The sequence below is a fragment of the Xiphophorus maculatus genome, chromosome 18 (assembly GCF_002775205.1).
Source record: "Xiphophorus maculatus strain JP 163 A chromosome 18, X_maculatus-5.0-male, whole genome shotgun sequence".
NCBI classification, from domain to species: domain Eukaryota; kingdom Metazoa; phylum Chordata; class Actinopteri; order Cyprinodontiformes; family Poeciliidae; genus Xiphophorus; species Xiphophorus maculatus.
The window spans coordinates 29,197,339-29,213,188 of record NC_036460.1 but is presented as its reverse complement, the minus strand read 5'-3'; the positions used below and the strand labels follow the sequence as shown (position 1 = coordinate 29,213,188).

Sequence of the window (15,850 nt, the reverse complement as noted above, 5' to 3'; positions counted from 1 at the left end):
AGATTCAGACAAAAAGACTAAGTAAACCTAAAGTGACAAAATAAAAAACACTAGACACACTACGGGGGGAGCTAGAAGGACTTAAAAAATAACCTAACTGGGATTACTAAAGGAAGATGGGCATAGATGTAGACATAACAGAACTAAACCTAAGGTAGCAAGACAAGAAAACTCGACACACTACGAGGAAGCTGAAATAAGGAAAGCCAGAAACAAGACAATACTAACAGGAATAATTTACATCAAAATATTAAAACTAAAATGACCATGAAGGGCTAAACTAAAGTGAACTAAAACATAATGATAAATAAGATGAAAAGCAAAACCAAACCCAAAAGCCCCCCCAAGTCCTGACATCTTTTTCATTTTTAGAATAGTTGTGCGACAATAAAGCCAAAAAAATACAATAAAGTCGCAATTACATGAGAATAAAATCCCAATATTAATATAGTGAAGTTGTAATAATATAAAACAAAGTTGCAATAATACAAGAATAAAGTCATATTACCCAAATAAAGTTATAATATTCAGTCAAGTCCAGTTTGTTAGTACAGCAGATTTCAACAACAAGGCACTTCAAAGGTTTTTACACCTTACAACATAATAACCAAACAGTAACCAATTAAGCAGCAATAAACATTACATTTAGTCAAACACCATCATCGAAATCATTAAGCGAATATACATCACATATATTGATCAATGTTGAAGCTATTAAGAATCAAAGGCAACTCTAAACAGGTGGGTTTTTAGCTTTGATTTAAAGGAACTCAGTGTTCCAACAGTTTTGCAGTTTTCTGGATGTTTGTTCCAGATTAGTGGAGCATAAAAACTAAATGCTGTTTGTCTCTGTTCGCTTCTTAATCTTTTGACATATTAGCATCAAATTGCAATCAGTAGCAAAACTTTGAAACAATTGTCCAAATGACTGTTTATGTTAAAGAAACAAAAAAACACATAGTTGACGAACTAGTTACATCAGATCTTGATAACCCTATTAAAGTTTTTGCCTTATAAAAAGACTTTATTGTAATTGTACATACAGTATTTTCTTGGTAATATGGTGTCTTTACTCCTATAATCTAATGATTTTATTGTAATACTATGGCTTTATTCTCATAATATTGTGACAATTCCCATTACTTGGAAAAAAAGCTGCTTAGTCTGGCTCAAATCCTCCTTTATAAGATTCATTCTCGTGGAATGATGTGGCATATTGCCTTGTCCTGGAAGACTGGATGTATCATTGCCCCCTTTTTATTGACCCTCCGATTTACAGAAAATACCAACTGTATTTCCATGAAACAGAGCAGAAATTTTAATTCAAACTGTACATAAAACAAAATCTATACGCTCCTTTAAAACACTGTAGACCAGGATAAATGGCTCCTTGCAAAGTCGATTCATGGCGGCTATGATACAGTAAAAGTTAAGGCATGTCAATACCGTTTATGATTCAGCTTGTTTGTCATCCGTCATGTAGCAGAAAAGCAGAGCCAGATAAATTCACTTTGTTCTGTGGCTGCATATTAAGCTCTAAGCGCTGCCAAAACATTGGCATCCGCTCAAGTCTTCGCCTAATTGCATTATATACAGACGCAGACCGAGCATGGAAGCCGCTCGAGATATCCTTCAGGCCACTAAAACGGTTAAGATAAAGTGGAGCGGCTGAGATATTAATCCACCATTCTGACCTTCCTATCGTTACCCATACATACCGCGACAGATATTACAACTTCCTGCTCGAGTATTGATCATGTTTTATTAACTGAAGAATGACCCGGTACGAACATAAATTCTAATAGACAAATGTGAGTGCGAGAGAATCTGCACTCAGGAAAGTGGAACATAACTTATGATTCTGAGAGGGTTGGCTACGCCACTATACCGCACAATAAACAGAAAAGGAGGAAGTGACTTCCATAAAAGACAAGAGAAAGGGGTTTTTTGCGTTTTAGAACAGAGATTATCTAAAAGAAAAGGTCAGTCCCAATGTATGAAAAACCATGCAAATCAAACCGAAGCCTTTATATTTGTCTTTATTTCTGACACACATAAGAGAAAGATTCCCCCCCATCCCTTTTTTCAAACCAGGCTCCTCTTAATCCAGGTATTTATGAAATTCCTTCTTTACGATGATGACACACGCTGAAAGCAGAGTACACACCTCAGATCTGACAACCCTTCTGTAGTCGGGGTGAATCTTCACAAAGGCTGAACATACTGCTGCAGGCAGCAGGCGCCTTAAATAGAAGAAGAAATTCAAATGTTCTGACACAATATCTGCCACTTGAGTTTCCTGTAGGTTTTATTTCACTCAGCAATACGTGATCGAGTTCGGGGGGGGGGGTAATAAACACTTTTTTATTGTTGTTTGATGGTCAACGAGTAGGTGTTGTGTTGTTATAGGAACTGCTACTAGTCAGATGATGATGCTACAAATTACTCATCAACAGTTGCTAATTATGGTGCTAGGAGAAGTCATCGAGTGTCACACCAACATGTATACTGGTACTTTTGGATACTGGGGGAAATGTATCACGTTGCAGTTGGCAGGTAAATTGCTTTGAAGATAGCAGCGGCAAGAAAATAATACAGAAAAGAAAGGAGTAGGTAGCATGAAGGGATGGTGGGTAGAGAGAATGAATGAAAGGTGAGAGGTAATCTAAAGCAGCAGACACACCAGAATAAGAAAGCAGCTCCTCTAAGTAGGGCTGCAGGGACCTGTCGTCCCGCCTGATCAGGATGAGATGGAAACAGAGTGATGGCAACACGCTGTAACTATGGCGACTGTCGAACGTCGTTACGATAAAAATACATAGCACAGGTACCTTTCTTATTTAAGCAAAGCGCAAGGGAGGTTGTCAGGCAAGATGTGAGTCACGCTAAAACTCTGACATCTTAAGTAATTAGGAGGTGTACGAGATTAAATTAATTGCAAAATAAGTGGTTTGTTTTGGAAAAAAGGATTAAAATAAAAAACTGTTTTACAGAGGTGAACATCTTTTGAATAAATAGATACAAATTCCATTGGATACTACCTTTAGGATTTTTTCTACCTATTAAGGGTGTAGTCAGACCTGACACATTTGTTATACTTTAAACAGATAAAAATTTTGGTCCAAGTTCTGGTCCAAACAAACTCTGGTGCGAAGATACAGCAAAAATACCTGTATCAACTACAGGAAATGTACTTTTTTTTGGACTTCATGAGCTGGGCAATAACGTAAAAATGAGCCCTTCAGTGTCGCTAACACTACTACTGCCTGTAGTGACTGTAACGAAATAATAAAGTTCAGTTTTGGTCCAGACCACACAAGCAAACCAAAGGAGTTTTTTGATGTGAATCCACCCTAAGTTACACTAATAGAAGAATTTAACTTATATTCTCCTCATCAAAGTAAACAGACATGCTGGTAAAGCTAGATAAAAAGAAAGACTTCTGATATCTGAAGAAAAATAATAGCATACTGGAAGAATGTGCTCTGGTCAGAAGAAACCAAAATTGGCATTGAAGAACAATGAGACGTATGGAGGAAAAACCAACATTGCACATTATCAACACTGACACACGGTGGTGGCAGCATCAAGGTGGCTGCATGGGGCAAAATATTTAATTAGGCTTTAAAGAATTCTTAGTTTAAATATTAGACTAAACTTAGACTTATTTTATTGTCAATGCACAAAGAAACATAAGTCAAATTGGCAATGAAATGTCATTGCTTGGCCACCGGAGAACACACAAAAACACAAGTGTGCCTACATAATATACAAATAATAATATATTGCTAAATATATATAACTAAGTATTTCAAGCAGTCTCAGACAGTCTTAGTGATGGGATTGTTGAGCAATCTGATGGGCAGTAGGAGACAACTATTTCTGAGTCTGGCTGTTCAAAGGTCTGGTACTAAGCTCTAAATTTTAGTCAAACTACATGACTTCTATTAAAAAATACTCACAGCCAAGATCCCAACACAGCAAATGAATCAAATTAAATGAATCAATGAATCAAGTTCATTGCTTTTATATTCATTTTGAGCTCAGCTGCAAGGACACATTGGGATTTTTTGTACATGCATTTTCTCAAACTAAATATTTGTGGTGTATTATGTGGAGCGGGTGAGATTATGCAAAAAAAACCTGTCTTATACAAAAAAAAATTCTAAGACAGTTAAAGTATCTCTATAGTTTGTAACATTTTGCATTCAAATATTTGAAATTAATTTCCAACAGTGTATAATCCATGTATACTCTAGAGTCACATGATACAAGCAACTCCTAACTGAGAATCTGGAATATCTTAGGAAATCAAATTGCCAGAAACTGTTTTATCACTGGTAGTGAAAAACCTTTTGGTTTTGAGCTAAATAAAATTGTTGCAATTTTTTTTGCGAAATGACTTTTTTCAGTAATGAGTCCCAGTCTACGACGGTGTCAAACATACGACGGCCAGACAATCACTCAGACTGAAAGATGCTGACAAATCATGAAGATGGAGCGCAGCACAGACTTCACTAATGGGAGGACATGCCGGTTAGAGAAGAACATAAAAACTCTTACCTGGGGCTAAAGGAGCGTCTTCGGCCTGAGCCAGCTGAAGCAGAACCATTATTATGATGGGGGTCGTCCCCAACCAGGCGCCACGCATCACGGTGCTCACTGTCCTGGCATCACTTGACGTAAAACTGGGAAAAGGAAAAACAAAACCACTGAGTGTTGTTTACAAGGTTTTATGGAGCTTTAAAATAACATGAAAACATTTTATTTATATGGCATTTGATCAAATTAACTTCCGCAAGAGTTTCTCAAATATGTCTGATTATTCAGCTGTTATGAGAAATTGGATAAGATTACAGAGATTTGAACGTTCAATGGACTGATAAAGCAACACTGGAAATGTTTGGACATTTGGACCAGAACTATATCTGGCATGGGCAAAACTAGGGCAAGCCCAACATGATAATTGATCAATAATGATGTGGGTTTGTTTTTTTTCTATGGCAGGAGGTGCCCATCTTGATCATGTGTTGGTGTCATGGATTCCCAGAAAACTCAGGACATAAAGAAAAATGCATCAACTTCCGTCAGTGATCACCGGACTTCTAAACAAGGCAATGATGCCAATCACACCAACCAGAGTTTGGTTGACAAATGTAATGTCATCAGCTGCATTTCCATTGACCATATAATTGCACCAATTGGAATCACGAAAATAAATTTGCTTAATGGAAGCCCACCAATTTTCAAAGAAATTCTCACTTTTATATGAAAAGCTTTTGAGATATGATGAGGTGTTTTTTGGGGTGTATCAAAATTAGAGTATTTCACTAAACTGCAATGGAAAAGCTTTCCTCACATCGCACAAGTCACGTCATCAACAAGTGGATGTTACTGCTGGCAGAAAAGATGAAGAAGACGACAGGAAGTGATAGGAGCATCATTTCGCAGCCTGTTTTAATGACTTATCGCGTGAACAAACTTATTCAGTTGAGATTTTCATTTTGCTTCTCACTTAATGAAGACATGAAGAATTGTGAAACTGTTTTTCCAACATTAGCAGAATATCAACAAAGCTTTACGCATGTTTGTAATGAAAACGCGTCTATGGAGAGCTGGAACATTGGAGTTCTCAAGAACGAAATTTAAAATCAGGTTGAATAATCTTTGGTGGGATTTAGGGAAGACAGTTGTATCACAAAAGTGATCAAATATCAGTGAGCAAGAGGAAAAAGATTCCAAACAAGAGATGAAAGAAGTTTTTATTTTTTTTACCCCTCCAGGGGGACTTTTGTGGGCTCTAGTGTCCCTTGTATGATAGTAGACTGACAGGAAACGGGGAAGGAGAGAGGGGAAGACATGTGGCAAATGTCGTCGGGTCTGGGAGTCAAACCCGCGACGGCCGCGTCGAGGACTGAAGGCCTCCAAATATGGGTCGCGCCAATCACTACGCCACCATGGCACGCACTGAAAGAAGTTTTTAAACCTTTAGGGAAGTCTTAAAAGCTAAAGAGGCTGCACAAAGAACTAAAGTTGCACAAAGAACTAAAGTTGAGGGTGAAACAATGTCCATGTTTAACAAGTTTCATTTTTTATTTGAAATTCAAGCTAAGTCAACTTCTGTTGCTGAATAAATAAATGGTGTTGTTATTTAGTGATTATTTGTTTAGTGTCTTATGAAGTGAGAGAGCTGAATACTTCAGATTTTTGCTCTATGTGTTTTATTTTTGCTTGTCTTAGCTCTTCTCATCAGCAGTAGGAATTCCCTTCCAAACCACCGTCATCTGTTCTGATAATATTAGGCCTGGAACTCCAGCAGGCAGGGACTGAAACATTAAACGCACAACAAATTCCCCTCACACTGATATCAGACAAGAGAGACAAAAGCATCTGAGTTTAGTGGTGTATGTGTGTGTGTGGGTGTGTGTGTGTGTGTGAGTGAGACAATGCCACCGTGCAGTCATCACCTGCACGCGGTGACAGAGATCGTCTGCTGCGGGAAAATAAATCGGAGGATTCTCTGGATCAGCCATCTGTGGAGCAACCTGTTCACCCTTGTTTGATTACATCCAGCGGGCCCGACAGCCCCGACATCTATACGTCTCCCGCGCTCTCTCTCTTGTCTCTCCGTGTCTCACTCTCTTCAGACTTCCCTCTTCCCCCAAACACAGCTTTGCAATGTGACTTACTCTTTGCAGCCCTTTCCTCAGGCATGACGCACTCCTCGAATTGGCTATGCTTCACCTCAAATATGATGGACTTGCTTTGTCGTGAATACCAAGGCAGCGACACAATGACTGAGCCTACGCCAGGCTTCCATCTTCACATTTAGCATTTAGCGTAGCTCCTTCGGGGCTAAAAGAAGCAACACGTGCATTCATGAAAAGGAAATACATTATTATATTGCTGTATTTCTTGACATAGACCACAGAGTCGAATGCCTAGGGGGCTAACTGCTGAAAAGAGCTCCACTTTGAAACTTATATAGTTAACATTTCTAACATGTTAACTTCAGCTGGCGTTGAGCTAAGTAATGCTAGCGGGTAGTTTTGTTGCTGTTAGAAGCAACAAAACCATGTTATCATGTTATCTGTAACTTCTAATACATCAGTTGCACGGTTTGTGCTTTCCACCTGAATTAGCTGAGGCTAATTTTAGCTTTAGCGTTTAGAAACAGTTTGAAGCTGATGTTAGAACAGTCTTACATGAGTTTACATGCTGAATGGTTGTTGAATAGTATTTCTTCTGTGAATAGAAGGTGAAATCATACCACCTCAAAAATGAAATATTTCTTTTTTAAAAACTCAAATATCTTTTTATCAGGCCCATGACTAGTTATAGTTTGGGTCCTGCTGTTGTTCAGAAGCAGTGTAAAGTTAAGTGTCAGGAAGGAGCTGAAGTGCAGCAGAGAACAAGGGGGAAAGTATAAGCAGTCCATACACAAGCATGATTGACAGCGCTAAGCCCTTCCTCCTGGCTCTGATTGGTTGTTTCTGGCAGAGATTATATCTATGCATTTGAAAGAAGAACTATATAAACAAGGAGGCAGAGGAGCTCTTTTTTTCCCATTTTATACTGTCACAACATGATGACGGTTTTAACAAATATGCAAAAAGGTGTTGTTTTTTTCTAAAAGTTACATACTGCAGCTTATAAGGGGGATTTTTTTTACAACTTTGTAAGTTGTGAAGCTTACAACAAGGTAACATTATAAAACAGTGCTAAGCACTGAGTTTCTCTTAAGCCAAAAAGGCCCATGGGAAAAGCTGCAGCAGATCACAGTCCAGGTAGCACAATTTGTTGACAGGACAACTATTAATCACACTCTATAAACCTGGGCTTTATGTAAGAAGAAAGTTGCTGCTAAAAGAACACGTGAGAAATGTTCTTTACAGTTTTCTTAAAGTCATGTAAGATGCGCAGCAAACACAAAATAGGGGCTGTGCTCAAATGAAACTGAAATGAAAACACTATTACCATGAACACATCATCACCCTGGTGAAACACGCAGGTCTCTTAGATAGGGATAGGAAAACTGGTCAGAGTTAATGGGAAGATAGATGGAAACTAAACCTGAAAACAATTTGAGACATGATGGAAGTTCACCTTCCAGCACAATGCAGAAACGATGCAGATGAAAGCATCTTCATACCCAGTCAAAACATAGACCTTAATCTAACTGATAACCTGATATTCACAAGATGGTATCTATAGAACACTGACCTATTGGGCAAAAGGAACGAGCAACCAAAACTTGCAACTTTAGTTGCAGTGAAAAGTAGTTCTTCAATGTATTGACCCAGGCAGCGCTGAATACAATGCATGCTGTTCAGATTTTATACCATCCTTCAACTGCACAAGTATGCATGATTCTTTGTTTTTCACATAAAGTGACAAAAAATATATAACTATATAATGACGGCATTGTTAAAGATGAACAAACGTTCAAGGGCTATGAAGGTAAAGGTACTGTATGTTCCACATCTAACAACCAGCTCAGGGTTTCGTGTCTCCTTCCTTCTTATCTTGTTCACCTTCCTTTTGTAATAGCATTGCTAGGAGAAGGAAGCCATATTCATAGCAATTTGCATTTGCTACATTGCTATCTGCAGATGCAACGTGGCCACTTTACGACCCCTTTCAACTCCTGGTTTCACAATTAGCTGAACTATGGAAAGGGAAAAATCAGATCTCAGCTAAGGGGACCTCACTGCTGCGTGTGCGTTATCACCTCGCTGCTCCGGTGTCACAGCATGGCAAAGGAATTATGGGTTGCATTTGCACAATTTACATGCAAATATGATGAGAATATTAGGTAATACTTGATAAAGTCCCTGTTACACCAGAAGATTCCAAGACATTCATTTGAAAGACTATCCTGGTGGTGGAATAGGTTTTCCTGATGATGATGTCTGATAAACACTGTGGCGTTCTTTGCAGGCAGTCTGATAAACACCCAATTACTAGTAGGGACTTGAGCGAGACAAGCGGGCGCCAGGGGTCTTTGGCATTGGAATTCGGGTTACATGGCAGTGAGGTGGCCTTTTCAACCCCGACGCAAGTATGGAGCTAAACCCATAATTCACAGCATCATAGAGTGCCATTTGATTAATGAACAGAAAGATTAGAGATAGAGGAAGATCTATCCTCACCCTCCCTGCTGGAAACCACAAACACTTATGTGAAGATGCCTGACAATCCAATCAATGACTATTTCTCTCTCCTCATTATTCAACCCGCTTGCATCAAAAGAAAGGAGATGTTTTACAATACTTGTTTCTTCTAAGTTCACTACCAATTGAGCTGGAGAGGACTGAAAGGCCCTCATTGTCTCTCCTTATCTGACTTGATGACCGCTGAATGGATTCAAGCCAATTAATCAGTCGGTGACAAGAAGCATTGCTGCTGGCTCAGTGACCAACTCCCTCAATCGACCATCAGCACAACAGTCACTGTCCACAAATTGATTTCTGAACACTTAGTAACCTGGGGAAAGGCCATGCAGAATGTGGTTTTTCACTGGGACTTTTCAGCATAAACCGATGTCTTAAACCCACCTATATAGGGATGCTACGTCTTCACCAGCGCAGATCTACAAATACTCTTTTCTGGCGAAGAAGTAAAATTGTTTTACATGTTTCACTGTCTTCACTATCACGCTGCTTTGAGGGCACCTTAAGGGAAAGTTAATTGGAGTTCATATTACCTCTGAGGCCTCCACTCTAATCACTGCTTTATTGTGTTTTTCTTTCTCTCTTTCTTCTCTGCCCCTGATGCACAATGCACAGCCTTATTAACAACCCAAATGGAAGGGGAAGTTGAAACTAAAGGGGGAACGCAAATCGGGAGTGCAGTGATGCGTCACGTCAATTAATGCACCTCAGTAGGCTCCTTTAGCATGCGTTGGACACGTGGTGGTGAAATGCAGCAAAAAACAGACAGACGAATAGTTGCTTCTGAACAGAGCAGGATTGAGAAGAATCACTTGAAGCCACATTCAAAATGTCAGCAGGCAACCACATGCTGCAGGTATGGCTTGTTTAAATAACAAAAATATTATGGGAATATTTGCGCCACAGATATGGGTTGCCCTCAGTGGTCCTTTCAATTTCTCTCAGAGTCTGGAAGACTTAGAAATGTCCTTGGTCTCGATTTGAGTGTTTGAGTACAATGTCAGAAACTCAGTAGGTTGAGCTGGTTGTTGGAAATGTCACTTTTATTTACAATAAAAACTAAAAGAACACGTTAAAAAGACATTTTAATGTACTACCCTATGTTCCATGCAACTGGAGTAAAATCGGATCTCTCCAGGACTTTCTCTGGCATCTCATTAAAATAACAAAAAAAATAACGTTTTACACTCTTCATGTTATAACGTTATTCCCTCATCTAAAACATACATGGAGTGTTGCTTTGATTCTTTCATGAATGTTTGAGAAATCCTTTAATCTCCACTGGCAACAATTCAATTGTGCAAAACGCCTGAGTGGACCTAGCTCCGCCTTCGAGACGTAGCTGCTCCTTGGAGCTGCAGCTTCCAAGCTTCAGCTTCACAGAGCAGACATCCCCGCAACTCCCCCACTCGGCTCCTTCAGACTAGCCAGCAGCAATTAGCAAATACTTGGTGGAACTGAGCATCTGCTGAGCTCATTAAACGAGCTACTTCTCAGTGTAACACTGGTAAAATTATGTCAAAGGGTTAATTGAGGAACGATGATGTGATGACCTCCTGAAGGTGGAGTTTCAGAAAGAGTAGGGGTTTTTAAAGAGACAGCGACCCAATTTCAAGGCGTTAAATTAGGAAGCGAAATATATTAGTCTTTAAATCAAGACCAAAAAAATACTTGTGTAGAGTTGCTTTGAAACCATAATTAATGCCACATTGACCAACATATTTGATGAGCATTGATAATTCAAACGATGGCACTTGACAAAATGTGATTTCATAAGTTCATGGAAATATTGGGAATGTAAAACAATCCTGTTTCTATGAACCTGTCAAGACTGATACGTGTAACTCTTCTCTGCACATTAACAAAATGAAGGGAAGCTTGTCTGTGTGCAGAGACCCCCATAAATCTCATTAAGTCTGTTGTGTTGAGCTGTTTCTGTGACATATTATGATATATCGCTGCTCTGTCTCTAAACCATTCTCTCCTTTATGTCACTGTGGCAACTCCGTCCTCATAAAAGTCACAAAATTGGATGAAGTAGTACATGTTGAAAGTATGCACCTTCACTTGATTAAAGTAAAAGGATTAACATGCTGGGTATCTGAGTTGATCTGTGTGGAAGGTGGATGATGTTCCACTGGATTGTCCTTCCCTGTTTGTTTGAGTCACATCTCTTGTGTCTCTTTAAGCCTTCAGAACAATCATCCAGACTCCAGCAGAGAGCTATACTTTATATTCAGGTTCAGGGAGTAAAATATCTCTAGCCATTAGGACGCCCCGCAGTTGACAGACATAATAAAACATGCATCATGCTCTACAGCGCTATATAAGTTCAGTCCATTTACCATTTACAGGGGATGACGAGCTTTGCTACCTTAGCTCCTGTAGCTCGCTACGGGCTGGTAAGCATAATTGTTTTTAAATGGTGCAAACTTTCACTTACATTTTTAGAATTTGTGAAAGATTGAAAATTGCAAAAATGTAACACTGAAAAATATTTCTGCATTCAATACTGGAAATATGTGGCAGTCCCTCGAAGATACCTGGAAGTCACATTCAATTTTGAATTACAAATTACAAGATTGGTTTTATTTGAGACAACATAAAGTAGCGCATAAGTGAAAGGAAAAGAATACATAGCGACAATACAAAGAGTAACGGTGATTCAAATGGTAAAAACATTTGCACGAGTGCTGCTGATTGGCAGAGGAAGAATGAAGTAGTCATTGTGAACCAATCAGATGCAGACTTGCACTTCACACACAATGTAGTTTACATTTTTTATCAGCTGAACTGGTGACAGTTTGACCAATTTAAATAAGACTATATTGCCTTAGTTTTATACTTATTTATTAACCAGTTGCAACCGAACGATGTGTCATAAATATCCAAATGTCAAAAGCATCCATTGTGTTTTGTAGTTTTTTACAGATGTTGAAATATTTTTTATCTACAATTATACGTTATTAATTTGTTTGGTGTCTTGCTTCATATCGTCGCACAGCAGTACTTGAATAGTTGAGATTAATCAGTGCTTCCTGTTTGTAATTCTTTCTGTTAAGTGTCCATTTATTTAATCATATGTAAGTTTCATTAACCAGGGATCTAAAATGCTTTTACAAATTTAAAAAGCTAAAGTTTGTTTTCATGCTAGTTATCTACGTATATTTGTAATATTGGAAGTCAGATGCTAATTTGTTGCAAGTCACAATAAATAATTACTTTTTAAAAGTAACCTGTGTTACACTGCATGGCAATATAGCAACTTTATTATAACCATGAGTCATAATAAGGCTTTATAATATGGACAGGTTCAAGATGTTTGGATACTTTTAAAAAGTATTAAAATAAAGGGACATAAAACCCCCCAGCAATAACGTGTATTATTAAAGCTCAAAGCTATTTATTGTGACTTTGAAGGCGGACTTGATCACCCAAAGTCTCCCGTCAGTCATTTATCTTCTTATGAGTGTGATCTGTGTTAAATTAAAAGCCAAATCCATGGCTTGCATCTTCTGTGCTGTGGCAGTGATGGATTGGGCCGCAGCCTGCATGTTTGACCCGTCTACAATGACAGGCCCGAGTGTCTCCCATCAACATGTCACCGCTGACTGCTGCTGTTTTATGTCAATAAATCCCCAAATGTATAATAGCACAATTCCACAAAAACAGATTCCTAGTTTATGTTTTAATTGTATTTTACATAAATCAATAAATTGTTTTATTGCACAATAAACCACACATATATATCTGTTTTCTACACAAAAGAAGATATGTAAATTTAATAGAGTCCAGTATTTTCTTATATATAAGCGTGACTGAGATCACCGTCCCTTTTAAAGATCCAGTCTGAGAGCAGCATGGAGCTCACATTAACAGTTTCCTCAAAGCTGAGGCTTTTGCGTCTACCCCCTCCTCTCCCCTCTCCCCTCCCGTGTGTCTGAGCCATTTTTCCAGGGCCGGCTTCATTTGGAAGGCTTACAACGCAATTTGTCTGCAGTGATTGGGTCTGCCTGAGCGGGAACAAAGGCTGACCGCCTGGCTGCCGTGTCCTTTTGTGTCCCATATGTCAGAAGTCTGCCACACATTCAAAGCAGCAACTGCCAAGAGCACAACAGTCATTATCGGCTGTAAAATCGCTTTCATTATCCTGCTGCAATCATAACTCTAATTACAAAAGTTGCTTTGTAAGCAGGTAGATTATGCAATGTTAATTACGCGTGCACAATGAGGCAAGCACATGTTTAAATGCCATTTGCTGTTGTTCCACATACAAAAGTGTTACATGATTTAACACTCTGCCATATGCGCGCCGAGTGGGTCCCTGGGCGCCTGGTTTTAAGCCTTCATTCGGCAATCACTAGCCGTTAATAATATCTCATTAGCCAAAGGTGAAACATGTCACCTTTATATGTCACCAGATTACAATGCCAGTTAAAGTATTCATATCACTGAAACTTTTCCACACACTCAATTGTAATGACTTTATTTCCTCCAGCAGTACCCTGAGCTTAACTCCATCCATCTTTCAACCAACTCTGACCATGAAGGAGAGCTTCTCCACAGAATGATACTGACACCACCGCGTTTTACCATGGGGACTGTGTTTAGTATTGGTTTCTTTGGTCCGTCTTACTCGTTTGCCATGTCTCCTGGATGTTGTGTGGTGAGAAAATTACTGTAGGTTTTCTTTTTTCCACTCTTACCAAAAAGGCTAGATTCATTAGTCCATCAGTTCATACCTAATAACATTTCCATCAACAGATTCTCCCACCTGAGCTTTAGAGACCTGAAACATCTCCTGAGCTGCTATGTACGGTGGCCCAGAAAGGTTAACAAATGCAAAAGTCACATCAGTAAAAAAAAAAAACACACCAAAAAGCCACGAGGCAACAGCAAAACCCCACAACACAACAGAAAAAAACCCATAAACACCAAGAGGTCACAAGACAACAGGAACAAACTAACTCAAAAAGCCTAAAGGCAACAGCAAAAAATCACAATGCCACAGAAAAAAACCACAACACAACACCCCATGAAACAACAGCAACAGCAAAACAACACTACAGCAAATGTCACAACAGTATAAAACCATGACAAAACAGCAAAAAGCCAAAAGGCAAAAGCTAAAGCCACATCAGAAGTTATGAAAAACTGCATTTTGTTGACCCTTCTGTCCCACCACACTTATGGGGCCTCTTGGCTGCTTTTCTTAACAGGCCTCAGCTCAGACGAATGGGCATATCGTAGGTTTGATGTTGTGCTGTATTGCAGTTGTTAGATGGTGGATTGACACTGGATTTACAACATCAGTAAGATACAACTGAGTTTGTTTTCTCTCCAACATGTGGGCAGGTATTTACACTGCATATTAATAGTAATTTTTTATGTTCTTTCTTGAGAGCAGTTGCATGATGAACAGTAAAATCCTTAATCATAAACAGAAGTCATAGACATGACTTCCAGAAAGCTCCTTCACTATTTACTTGTTTTAATTTTTCATTTTCTTCAATCACCGTACAGCTGCACCTTACCAATTCATTTCGGCAAGTTAAATCCACAGAATATTGTCTCCACATCTCCGTCACAGACTGAAGCATCTATTTGGCTGTAGAAAGCAGCACAGCGGGGCCTGCCAACTTGTAAAAAAGCTGGACCCACGGGGCAATAAAAAGTGACATCAGCAATGAGAAAGTTAATAGTGTGTTTCAGATGCACTTTCCAGGGGACGGAAGAGGTAGGGGTTTCATTCACTCCGAGCGACAGTGGTCGGCGATTTCCCTCCCGCCTCCCGTATGGCCTCATAAATTTCCACCTGCTCCGCGCTACAACTTGTAAATGCATCAAGGCTTCCACCGGGGCACAGTGTGGCTTTTGTGTATCCGCCGCCTTCCCAGTCCGGATAAAGATCGTAGCGAGCGATTGTTTTCCCGTCTACTCGACTTGATGTCTGATTGCAATCATACTGCAGTTTGGGTTGCGGGAAGTTTCTGACTGTTGGATGTGTGAAGCTGTTTTAGACTTTACAAGTCTTTGCCTCACTTTGTAGCGCTAGCTTCTGCACAGCTGTCATAGAACGCCTGGAGCTGGATAAACAGAATTTACAACCACACAGGCACAGATAAGACAACACGACTGTGGGAGTGGGTTTGAAACTGGGCCACTGGCACATCAGCTGCCGTTTCCACGCTAAGCGTTTCACTTCTTGTGTAAATCCAGCTTGCTTTTTAAGAGTGTCACTGGCAGGTTATAATGTTCTGTCTTTACAAGCAAACTGACAATTTTGTGTGAAAAGGAATATCATTTTTCACAAATATGAGCTTAAGATAATGCACTCTATTATACAGCAGCACAAAACTTGCATTTCTCAAGTCCCACTTAAGGAGTTAGTCTGAAGGGTTTTCTATTAAAGGAAATGCTATGTTGTTGAATTGTCTAATTTTAGGGGGAAATTCTACAAATACCCTCAAGTCAGAATTGGTTTCCTCTAACAATGAGCAATCAAAGCAGTAAGTGAAAAAATGGGCCAAACAAAGGCTCTTTGGCAGAGTTAATAACTGCAAGTGAGGAATAAGGCAGACACATTCTTCAAGTGAATAACGACACCACTCAGAAGTGGCACAGAAGAGATTTTCCAGCAATCACGTGATTAATCCGATGGTTATAGCAGAGGAAAA

At 39.3% G+C, this 15,850-nt stretch overlaps 1 protein-coding gene across 1 annotated transcript in view; it reads right to left on the bottom strand.

Annotated features, from left to right (window-relative positions):
* The window catches only part of robo1 (roundabout guidance receptor 1), a 320,732-nt gene that overhangs the window by 282,517 nt on the left and 22,365 nt on the right, over positions 1-15,850 (bottom strand). Inside the window, exon 2 of the mRNA XM_023351205.1 lies at positions 4,564-4,688. Coding sequence (XP_023206973.1) covers positions 4,564-4,651 — 88 coding nt within the window. The 5' untranslated portion in view covers positions 4,652-4,688. The remainder of the gene's footprint in view (positions 1-4,563; positions 4,689-15,850) is intronic.